Genomic DNA, 12,657 nt, shown 5'->3' with positions numbered 1-12,657 from the left:
TGCTTTAAAATCACCAATCGGCAGTAAAAAGCTAATTAATTGTTTTAAACTTGCTGTTATGTTCTGCTTAGATATGGATATCTAAAGGCCAGTTTATACTTCTGCATTGAATAGCCTGACGTGCAGCTCCCCAGAAATGTAACCACATGTTGCGCCGATACAGAGTTCTGGTAGCGTCGCATTTCAGACAAGCACAGAAAATTCACCCTATTCCTGCCTTACTGTAATTTGTTCAATGGTCGTACAGACCATCTCCTCTGACATCTTCTGCTGTACGTGTTCTGCGGTAATTTCAGTAAAAGAAACTGTTGTTCAACATTTGTTAGCTCCAACTCCAACGTGATCTGCTTGGTTTCAGTCGCCATTGTTTGAAGTACATGATGAAACTCAACACCGTGGCATGGAAACCCCACTGCCAACTAGCGGTTTTGGCAATGTAATTGCGGAGTGACGCAGACACACCAGAGCACAAGTATAAATGCTGACAACGACGTAGGCTACAGTGCAGAGCCTACGTACAACTATATATATAACTTTATAAGCCTACCTTTCCCTACACAGGCAGAGTTTATTTGAGAGCCAAAACAGACAGTGTATCAAAGATAAAATAACTTGTTTTGTTGTGAATATGTGAGGCAGAGTAAAAAAATTATGAACATAAAAGAAAGATATTTTTCCCAATGTGCTTCCTGAAGCCCATGTGTAGCTGCAGACAGAAAGGAAATAAAAGTAAGCTAGTCAGGGAGATAGAATGAGGGGAAGCTAATTGATAAGCCCTTTTACTGTCACTGACAAGCAGCATTTCATTACCCACGTATGCCCCAAACCATTTCACCAAACCCTTTAGCCACAATACCTCCTGCCCTTATTGGATTTTTGCAAAAATATTTTTGCATCTTGGCTGAGCTTGGCAGTCTTTGGACAGCACAATTTCTGGGCCTGCAGCTATAATAAACATAGGGGGATTATGGTCATAGTCTTGATTGGATGATAAATTAAGCTTGATGTGTGAGAATGGCTGTGGTGTTATGGTGGTGGTGGCGTCTGATTACAGGCTGTGTCGTCTGTTCATCAGAAATTGATGCATCTTTACACAATGAGAGATGTACTTTGGCTATACTTATATAAAATGGGTTACTCATAGAAGACGGTGCTGCGTGTGCAAATCAAAGCAGATTTTAATTGGAGATTTGAGAGATAATTTCAGAACTACAGTCTTTTGGACTGAGCACCTTACCAAGGTGAAGATGTGCATGTGTTTTCCCACGGAAAATGATCAAAAGAGCATATTACATTGACAAGTACCAAGTCCTACTGTATAATATCCCTGATTATGACAGTCCTTGTATGCCTAATTTTAGTGAAACATATGAATCGTAATTATGAAAATAACAAATTAGTTTGGATACTAACTAAAGGGAGCATCTTAAATGAGGGCAAAGCACTGCTACGATTTCTTTTGTGCTATAATACCGGAGTTGTTGAGACCCCTGTTCCTCTGATGATCGTGATAATCCTGCTTTGCCATTTGCACTTTGAGCTGGTCAGTGTGAAGTATAATTTGAAATGGTTGAAGGTCTGTCTAAAGGGCTGCTGCTTAATGATGCGCTATCATGCTGATACTTGCAGGGCACCCATAGTTTAATCCACATGATGTGTACTACATAAAATGTTTTAGAGGTTCATGGGGATGCTTTTGATCACCCGTGGTGTGTAGCCCCTGAGGAGATCACAATGCAGGCACAGTTCTCAGATCATCCCTATATAGTATTGCTATTCGCTCAATTGCATCATAAAATGGGAAATACTTCTGTCATTGCTGCATTCTTGTGTGTCATTTTGATGTTTTATTCCCATTGTAACATTGTAATTTAAATGTGTGAATATTTAAACATTGTTAGTTTTCTTCTGAACATTTTCGCACACTGTGGTACCGGACCACAATGCTAACAAACTCCAAAATCCTAGCAAGACTTCCTAATTTTCCCACCTCAATCTTTGTAATCTTTGTTGTACACCATGTGGCAAAGACAGAGGTCATGGAGCAAAATTAGAATGATAAAGCAGATCACTGGTTCACATGCCAGCTCCTGTAGATTTATGTCCATATACTTCTGACATCTGATTACGAGATGTATCCTGGCACGTCCAATCGTAATGCAAGAAAATTCCAGTTAAGCAGGGTTCAGACCTGCCAGTCGATGTGCCTAAGCATGATTCTAAAAGTAGCATTAAAAAGACACTTATGCATTTCTAATGGAAATGAATATAAGATAAGCATTCCCATAAACTGTACGATTTATGCAACGTTACACTATTCTTGCACTGTGGCTCTTCAACTTCAGGCAGTCGTGTTTTAAGTAAAGGGACTCTGCTACCCATGGGGTCCATTCATTGTGCTTCTCAGTAGCAGCACAGAGCTTCACTTCCTCTCTCACTCCCTTTGGGATTGTGTAGGTCTGCAATTTATTCACCATATCTCTAATTGCCACTAAGGGAGACTCTGACTCTTGTTGCATGTTGCTCTGTACTAGCCCACAGTGGACATTTCCATGAGTAAATCCAACATTAGGGAATTAATTAGGCAGAAAACAATGGGTCATAAGAGTGCTAACGACAGAATAACAAGGCACGGAGTCTTATTTAGTGCTCACAAGACGTAGCATACAACTGGGAAGATGCAGAATGCTAATTAGCTTTAGAATTTAGCTGTGGTGTATTTTCATCTGTGACAATATGTCATGTCTAGGAATATCTTTCATGTTGTAAAGCTATACCAATAGAGCATGTCGACTTATTTTCAAAACTGTGGCTGTTCAAGCAGTTATATCCTATCTCAGTCCCTTCCAGAAAAACGCGTTTATGCGATCGCATAATTCAATGCATAATCGGCCAAAGTCACATATATCTTAGCAGAAAGTTGAAAAATATTGCGTTTACTTCACACAAGAGCAGCCATTTTCTCCTGTTGTCATGGGAACGTTATGAAGTAATGTTATGAAGTGAAGTTATGATGTGACGTAATTACGTGACGTGAACATCATCGAAAAGCTGCAAACCCCGCAATGAAGCCATGATGAAACCGCAGTTTTTGCAATTGACATTAACATTGATTTGGAGTCGTCTTTTTGGCGGCTCGTCAATGTAAATCCAGTATTCACTCTCATTTTAGCTTCAGCTGCTTAATGCTACAACCTGTCACCAGCTACTGTAGTGGCTAACTTTGTCTGTCTGCTGTTTGATGCTGGTCAGGTAGCATATAGCAGCTGTAGAGCTTAAAGGGATTCTTCACCGATTTAGCATTAAGCTTTGTATCAGTAGAAACACTATAGTAGTATTTTCGAATGACCGTGCTTCCCTCCCTCATGTCCCCCTGAGACAAGAGATCTCTGTATTGTGGGTCTGGAAAAAATCTTCCGAAGACGCAAAATGACTATTTTTGCGTGATCAATCAAGATTTTTTGCCCAGAGGCAATGGACTACAGCCAGTAGTAGGAGCTACTTCCGCATGTTTTAAACCCGCCCATAGGGGGTTGGACTGTCGTCTTTACACAAAGTTTTCAGAAGCAAAACGACCGGCAGTCATCTTGAGTCGTCGCTAAACAGGCATGTAAACAGGCTCCGTCTTTTCCATGCTGTCTATCATCTTTACGGCAGAAAACTTTTTATGCACATTTATGCATTATGTGCATTCAAACTACCGCACATGTGTACCACCGGGATAAATTGGTACAGATCGGAGAATATGAAGGAAACTTTTTTACAGAGAGAATACTCGACACACTGCGCAAGCTTCGCCTGCAACAGAGACCAGCAGCTGAGCCTATGCCACTAGTTGTTAAGGTGACATCCTCAGCAGTGTAATTTAGAACGAGGGCTGGACTGGGCTGGAGCTAGCTAGGTGGAAAGCTAACGCTAGCCGGCCACCTGTTCCATCAATCCTGCTTGCAAGTTTCCGCTCATTAGACGTTTTTTCCTTGTTGATATAACCATGCAAAGGCTTCTTAACTAATATCCACCCTTTTCAAAAAAGCAATTTCTGTTTCAGCTGTTTGGGCTTTTTTGCTTGACTCAAATTGATGCTGTCTTTTACATTTGGTGCAGGAGAGTGTGTTGAAACCTACTATTACTTGAAGAAGTTTATCCATCTGCTGGTGACATTGTTGCAATGTTGTTGAAGTTGTAGCTGCTTTTGCTTCCAATTGCTTGTGACTCACCTGCTCCTCTTGCTCACCACATCCGGGAAGCTTGAAATGGTGGGGAATATGAGACCAATTATATTTTGTCATGTTTTTTGCTTCCCATCTCGTTGCTTTCTTCCATTGCACTATACCGTGACAGTAGGAGAAAATAAAAGTTAATTATTTAGATGACCAGCCGTGAGCAATTTGGCACTGGCATGCTTGTTTGCACTTCTGTTTTTGTACTTAAAGCTTAATTGTGGCCTTTTATTCTAGATTTGGAGATGGCTACACAGTAATTGTGAGGGTTGGTGGCTCTCCTCCTGCATTGAAGCCAGTTGAGGACTTCGTCCAGCAGTCCTTCCCGGGCAGTATCCTGAAAGAGAAGCATCACAACACACTGCAGTATCAGCTCCCGTACATACAGGGAGCTTTGGCCAACATATTCAGCCAGTTCACCAGCCATCAGCAGAGACTGGGTGTGGAAGACTACGCTGTGTCCCAGACCACCCTGGATCAAGTAAGGCCCAAACAATTTGATAATGGCTTAGCTTCTACCCATATAATTCTATAACATTTGATCACTTTCCCTCAATTGACAGATGTAAGTGAAATAATGTTAGAAAGCACTTTGATTAATGATTGATGTAAATATTCAGTGTATGATAAGATACTGTATATTTCTGCTTATTGCATGAAGTTGGTAATTAGCCCCAGGTCTACATTCTGTCTGCTTCAGATGACATTTCTAGAGGTGAATATAGTGTCCCTTTGATCCTCTCTATGGTATCATTCTCCAAGGTTAGGTTAAAATCAATCAACGGAAATCTCTACACCTCTAACCATTGTAACTACTACACCAGCCAGCAGTTATTCCAATCTTTTGATCTTCATCTCTACTATCAGAAATGGTAGCAATATATTTGCAAAACTTGTTCACAAGGCTTTACCCACACAGGGTCCATGCTTTTTTTGACTTGTACACATGATTTGCCCAGTAGTGGCTCTGCATTGGGAACCTGGCAGGCTCTAAAAAGAGCAAAATGAGCAAAAAACAAACTATGCACAGCAAAAGAAATGACACACAGGCTCCATAATGTGTTTAACATGTCAGCTTTGCCTTTGGTATTAGTAGCCTAAATTGTGGAAACGTGATTATTTCCAAAGGTTTGTTCAAGGCATAGAGTTGGTGGTGATGTACTACCAGTGATGGAGTGCCTGTGAATCTAGTTGGGAAAGTGGTTCTGCGTTTTGACAAAAAGTGGCGTTGAGCATAGAAGTGGAGTTAATAATACATCCTTGAGAGCACAACATCAGTTTTCGCTGATTTCAGCTTGTACAGTAGCATGGGATGCACAATTTGACTCCAAATTTTACCTCTGACATGGGCAAAATTTAGGCTGACTGTAGAGTATCCCGGGGCCATGTTCTATTGTCCAACTGTAATTCTGTGGAGTGCCAGCTCAGTTTAACAGATCATTAGGTCATCAGTTAATGCATTCAGGATTCTAAGTGCTCTCAGTTAATGCACGTCTGCTCAGTCCAGGATAAGATTTAAAGATCTATCATTGCCCACACATTGTCCTCTCCCATTTAGGCTGTCAGCCTGACCAATGAGGACTACACTTGGTTTGTGTAGCCAAGGTAGTTCAGCTGCCAGGTCCCAGTATTGATCAAGAATCTGGACTGAGGTTGTTTTTAACATAAAAAGCTCCACCAGCCAGTTTTTTTTTTATTCCAGCCCAAGTGCATTAGCTAGACCCCCTGATTGGTGAGATAAACTGAGCCCTGCATGTTATGCACTGGCTTCACCTTGTGTTTTCCAAATGGCCCCAGGGACCTGATGCAATCAGGCGCTCAGAGGTGAGTGTGAGTGTGAGTGTGTCTGGTCTTAGCCATTAGCTCAGCAGCAGAAGACCAGGTGGGGGGTAAGGATGACCTCTGAGGGGTCCAGACAGGTCATCGGTCCACTCCACCATGGGTGCGCCTCTTCTTGGATTTAAAAAGAAAATGTCCTGACAGAGATGTGAATGTGGCCCTGTTTTTCTTTAAATCAAATTACGTGATATAAAGAATACCAAGAATGTTAAGCATTTCATTATCAACATGATCCCCCTGTGGATAACCCCTAATTTAAGATAAAACCATCACATTTTGCGGCATCATTTAAGTAGAATATGCCCTTTAGGCAATTAGCCCACCACGAAGACAGGAAAGGAATATATTAAAAGCTAAATGCTTTAACCTAGTGTGGGTTACAGTCAGATTGGTTTGTAAGGATTTTTAGCAGAACCCTGTTTCTACTTCACAGATCATTGGCGTCAACCAATACTTCTACCTCCAACTTTGCGTAATATCTGTTTTAACTTTTTCGTCAACTCGCCCCACATTCAACACTGGTCAATATTTACCAGATAGGAGTCCATAAATAAATCATACCTAGATCAGGAGGTCACAGTATTAAAACACAGAGGGGAGGACTGGAGAACCTGTGGAGACCCAGACTGTCACCTTTCCGCTGGTGATTTATAGAGAGTAGCCTTGACCTATAGTATAACACCAGTCTTGCACTACAATTAATATTGATCCACACAGCCTCGAGCTCACGCGTTAACGCTGATGGCCAAGACTGTGCAGAGCAGATGGAGCATTTGAAAGGAAAATGTGACTTTCTAAACTGTCTTTTTGACCTATATTGTGTGGAAGGAATGTAACGTGTTTGCTACTTTATGTGTGGACAATGGTCCACATTCAACCTTGCCTCTACTGCACCACTGAAGCAGACAACCGTTTAGTTACTTATTATATGAGGTCTTAATTATCAACTACACTTCCCTATATTCTTATATCCAATAAAAAAAAAAAAAAAAGTTTTACTTCAATATATTTTGCAAACATTTTTGTTTCATTACCCACTATGAGTAATAAGTAATTTGACCTCTTAAGAAATACTTATACCCTTCTCGGAGTTAATGTAACACAAACCCTTCCTGTCTATTACTGTATTAAATACTTTTTAGCTTTTCTAGCTAGAGAACAGTCCTATTTTTAATTCCTTCCCCTTATTCGAAGCTAACATGCTCTCACACACTGTGACTATTGTATAGGTCATTTACAGTCCATCCACTTACCTCCTAATTATAGTAAAATTAGGTGCATAATATAGATGTCTAAATAATATATTTCCCAGGAAAAAAAATAAAAAAAATATTTAGGGGTAAATGATAACGTGTAATGATGCTTACAAGCCAATGTAAATGTCTATTGATGCTTAAATTATTTCTAAAAGCCTTTTGCTACATGTAGTGTGCATTAGTTGCAACTTTTTCTTTTAAGAAATATGTGAATTATTTAGTATTTTACTGTAAAATAATACTGTGATGCCATTCAAGGCATGTACTCATGCCTTGTAATGCATAGTGCAGTTGTTGTTTTCCAGTTTTAGACCAACAGACAGGTTCTTCCACCGCTAAACAACATTTCAAAGTTGGTGTCGTTTTAAACGCAGAGCATAACCATGTGGATGACATGTATGCAAAAATAGCCATTTTACATTTAGCAAGAACTCCTTTGGTATACAGGAGAGGTTAATTGGGTGATTCACGTCCTTTCCCTCCTCTGTTCTGGCTCAGTGGCCATCAAATAAACACCCAAATGTACCCTCTGCAATGTAATTAATGTCTGTATCCATCTGTTATTAAAAAATGCCACTCAACAGCACTGGTGCATGACGTTCAGGTCATGAATGGATGCTTGGCTAAATACAAAAAGTGTACATCATGAGGAAAGTCACATCACAAAGCAGGGGATAAATTTACCATGGTCATCTCAGTCACAAAATGTAATACCATTACCATTCTATGATTCTTACAGAAAGTGAAATACAAACAGTACTTCTACTATTCTATTGCAAAACTGAACCGCCTTAACTATCAATATGAAATGCTGTGCATGCCTCAGCACATCAAGCCAATATCAGCCAGTGGCAGGGTCAGAGGCTGAGAGAGATGGGTGGAGGCTGTATTTGTTGCTACTGTCATTCATATCCTCTTACTCATTCTCCCCTGATAAGATGCTTTGACAACTGACCTTGAAACACACTGTTGATGGTCTGACATCACACACACAGAAGCATACTGTATCCTCAGGCATTCTGCAGACATAGCTAGCTCCTTAGTTACAAGATAGTCTGCTGCTTTACTTTTTCTACACCCACCTAGCCCCCAGCTCCACAAGCTTTGAGTTCAGGTAGCTTTACATATGTAGGTACTAAATTCCAATAAAATTATAGTTTTATTGTAGGATAATACATGTTGCTAATGCTTTGGAAATACACTATATGAAGTGGCAAAATCCTGTTTTACCTTGGAGTGAACAAAGAACCATAATTCGCTCATGTAGAATTACAAATCCTTACTGGAAGCATACATTTATTTTTTTGTGAAATCATGTGTTTAAACAATCTGACGCCTTAGTTCAAACTGGGTCAGAATAGTGAAAGAGCAGAATTTGCCACCGCTCATTACTACCGCCAAGCAGCCCTTGAGCATGCTAGCTTCAACTGTTCAGCTGCTTGAGGCCAACAAATAAAGTAGGGCTGTATTTGTGCTGGGTTGCTCCCAAAAGTGTTTTCCAGGAAACAAGTATTTGTGCCAACTAAGTGTATCCTAGGTAAAGAAAAAAGTTAAATTTAGGAATCTTCAGCTGTAATAATACTTTCCTGAACAGACTTGAACCATAACATCAAGGTTGTGAGCAGGACTATGTCTGATGATCCGTCCTTAACATAGCAACACTGAGACCAATGCACTTTAGATGTGCTCTGTTAGATAACATTATATTTAAAATTAATTCAATCATATCATTCCATAAAGGTATAGGTCCACATTTTTGGAAATATGCGTATGTTGTGTGTTAAGTATGGAGCTGGAGCCCGGAGTCAATTAGCCTAGCTTAGCACAAAGACTGGAAGCGGGGGGAATAGCTAGCCCAGTCCTATCCAAAGTGAAACAATCTGAACTTGTTTCAAAGCTCAAGCTCCAGACTTAATGCACAAACATGATAGTGGAATTGATTGTCACCTAACCCAAACAAATGTGTTTTTCAAAATGTCAAACAGTTTTTTAAAAGTTTAAATCTATATAACTTAATATAGCCTATTACAAGAGCAATAGAAAATGCCTCCTGTCCACACTTTCGCTACCAGATGACAAGATATTACCCAGTAGTGACAAAGTTAATACATCAAAAAACGGAATTTACTATTGTTAGACTTTTTCTCTTTATCATTAACATAAAACTATAAGGCAACAGATTATATGAATTGGCTAATTAAAAACAAAGGCAGGATAGATCTTTATTACTCTCACTTCATTATCTAAGCTTCTTAAACACAAAAGCTCGAAGGACAATATTATTTATTTCTGTTCATTTATGCTCTTTCACATGTATTTACTGTCTGTCCCATTTAATTTATTGGCGATGTAGCTATGAAAAATGATGTAATTCATAGGGAGTCTGAGTAGTTTCTAATGGAATTGGTCTGGGTGACTTCTTTATTTTTTTTTCTTTCATTGAGTTTTTAAATACAATCACGTTATTCACATATCCTTTTATATTCACAAGATATGAGAATGTTTGAATGAAAAAGCAATGCTCTTATCATTTTATATGAGTCTCTTTGTTGCTTTGTCCTGTGGAGTAAAAACTGTGTAGCTTTATCACAACAGACGGCTAATGCTAAGAGAATAAAAAGTCTGGACTACAGCAATGTTTACAGCACAATGAAATACACACAGCCTTTTATGAACGCCATAGGATTGATTTCTTCTGACATTAAACGGGTATCACAGAGAGAAGAATGATTGTTTTATTCTCTTTCTCAGCTGGTCAAAGATGTCAAACTGACATTCACTGTGTGAGCTAGACGCTTACTTGATGCTTCATAGCCCTTGTCTGGCAACTCATTCACATGCGCCCCTTGTCTGTATCGCTATTTGTCTGTTTGTTTTAGAGGCAGAGGGTGGCAAAAATGAGATTGGTAGAGAAATGTCCACAGGCCCTTCAGTACTCTGTGTAATATACGTTTTTTTTTTTTTTTATCTTGCATTTGCCTTTAATAAGGACCTTCTTCTCCTTGGTATTCCAGGTCTTTGTGAACTTTGCGAGACACCAGCATGGAGAGGAGGACTCTAAGGCCTATTACAACGCAGTGGACACTTCAGATGAGCTGCCATTGCAGTCTGTGAAGACCTCCCAAGAAGCAGAGAAGGTGTAACGCCCATAAGACACGATGCACTTACAGGGTGCCAGCACTATATCTTAAACAACTTTGAATGGGTGTTTTTTGCTCAGCCTTATTCAGTCTCCAAGCCCAGCAATGCCTGGTATTAGTCAACAATGGCATGTAATTGTTTGTGTTGTCTTTTTCTATAATCATTTCTACCCAAGCTTAACCAACTAATCTAAATCTTTACAGTGAACACTGCAAAAAAAAACTTTCCAGCTTGTTAAGTTATCTGTTGTCTGTAATTAAACCCTAAAATCATGTTTTCTTAAAATAAAAAATATTTTAATTTGTCTACACAACCATGTGGTTGGAATACTATATTCCACAAAGGCTCAACAAATACATACTACACCAGTTTGATGTTGCTTGGAGTATATTGCTTACCTTATCATAGTGTAGGAGAATTTCATGACCAAATGATCATCTGAAAGCATCATACATTGCACAGCATTTGCGATACCTCAGGATTGAACTTCAAATTTTATTAGATTTGAGATTTGTTTACATTTTCTGTTGGTTATAATGTTGATATGTTGCACTGTAAAGCTATATAAAAGAGAGGATCTTGCCCTGATTGGTGGCTGTGATCAGGTCAGATATTACACATACATATTTATAGACACATCACTAAATAACAGGCAACTAATGTCACACAGAATATTTGTTCCAAAACACATTAAACCTCAGTTAGTTCCTACCTCACATTGTGATTTGCTGACAGGCACTCAAATGATTGCCCCTGAATAGAAATGATAACAACTCTGTCAGATGTGCTGGCTTTGAATGTCTGAAAGAGCCTATAATCAGCTGTGGATGGTGTTTAATTAAAGTGATTGAGGTTACAGCAGTGGGACAATGCAGAGTCAACCAACTGTCAAACATGTTAGGTCTGCAAGAAAGACAACACCTCCCATGTGTGCACCAACCACCGACAACTACTATTCAGAGCCTTTGTGAATATAACTACACATATCAGAAACATTTGTCAAGAATATCTAATGAATGTATGAACAACAACAGATTTGTATTTTATGTAAATGTTAATGCATTTTTGTGAAATCTATTTTATGTATCACTTATTAGCAGAATCTAAATAAACTATCCCTGAGATTTTTTTTTTTTTGTCATAGGACATGGTGGTGTTGCCACTGGTCAATATCAGAGAATATAGCACTCCCCCTCATGCAGGGACAGTGATTTGACACAACGTGCCTTGTAAACACTTGACAATCAATGGACCCTGGATAGCAGCATGCTTTATTTACAATGTTAACACGTTTAAACGATGTTATGTTATGCTAGTATATAGATCATTTTTTATTGTAATTATTGCTAAGCCCTGCCCCTTAAGTTACCATAGCTACGCCTATTAAATTTACCATTTAGATATATGCAGTTTGCATTGTATAACCACTCGGAAAACAAAACAAAGAATGTTTTTAAACTGTAAAATGACCTTTCTGCCATTTTTTTTTTATTTTTTTTTTTTTTAAATTACACAACATACAGTAACTGTAATATGTACAGATATTATACAAACTTGGACAAACAAAATCCAAAACTGTCAAATGGTCTATACTTCATATCTCAGACAAAATATCACTCAGGAATGTGCAATTGTGACTCAGGGATATCTACATGTAAATGAAAATAATTATTCTGCATTCTTATCCTTTTCAACATTCTGTTCTGTACTGTGCAACACACTGAGAGATTGTAATTGTCCTAACAATTAAAAACCTGAAAGCTATTTTCTTATGCAGCTTACATTACTTGGCACTTACTTCAGAATGTAAATACGTCTTTACTTCATCCATCACAGGCGCTCTGGTTTACTTTTAAACCTCCACATAATTAGTATGCTGTGCTAAGTCCTCACATTACTATCATGCCCGCTGCAAAGAATAATGAATCCTATATGTACTGAATATTGCTTCATGCCAAGACAAATGATTAAACATTTGCACAAATTGTAATGCGACTGGCTTTAATGTTTGCACATTGTTGTGTTTGTCCACTGATTCATTGGACTCCAGGAACTTTCTACATGCCGTCTTATTGTCATGTCCTCCTCTTCACTCCTTCATGTCTTTCCATTTGAGTGTACCTTTCAGTTGCAGGCTGACAGTTGTCGAGTCTCTCATACGTCCATCCTTTACCTGAGACGATGGGATGCTAGAATTCAGA

The 12,657-nt window shown here is 38.9% G+C and overlaps 1 protein-coding gene across 8 annotated transcripts in view; it reads left to right on the top strand.

Annotated features, from left to right (window-relative positions):
- The window catches only part of LOC144534478 (phospholipid-transporting ATPase ABCA1), a 187,392-nt gene extending 175,172 nt beyond the window's left edge, over positions 1 to 12,220 (top strand). For all 8 annotated transcript variants that reach the window (XM_078276426.1, XM_078276424.1, XM_078276418.1 and 5 more), the window contains 2 exons: positions 4,458 to 4,701; positions 10,330 to 12,220. In XM_078276426.1, coding sequence (XP_078132552.1) covers positions 4,458 to 4,701; positions 10,330 to 10,458 — 373 coding nt within the window. In that variant the 3' untranslated portion in view covers positions 10,459 to 12,220. The remainder of the gene's footprint in view (positions 1 to 4,457; positions 4,702 to 10,329) is intronic.
- Positions 12,221 to 12,657: the final 437 nt, after the last annotated feature.

Source organism: Sander vitreus, chromosome 19 (genome assembly GCF_031162955.1).
Source record: "Sander vitreus isolate 19-12246 chromosome 19, sanVit1, whole genome shotgun sequence".
In the NCBI taxonomy this organism is placed as follows: Eukaryota; Metazoa; Chordata; class Actinopteri; order Perciformes; family Percidae; genus Sander; species Sander vitreus.
Note: the sequence above shows the minus strand (reverse complement) of the source record. Positions and strands in the feature narration are given on the sequence as shown.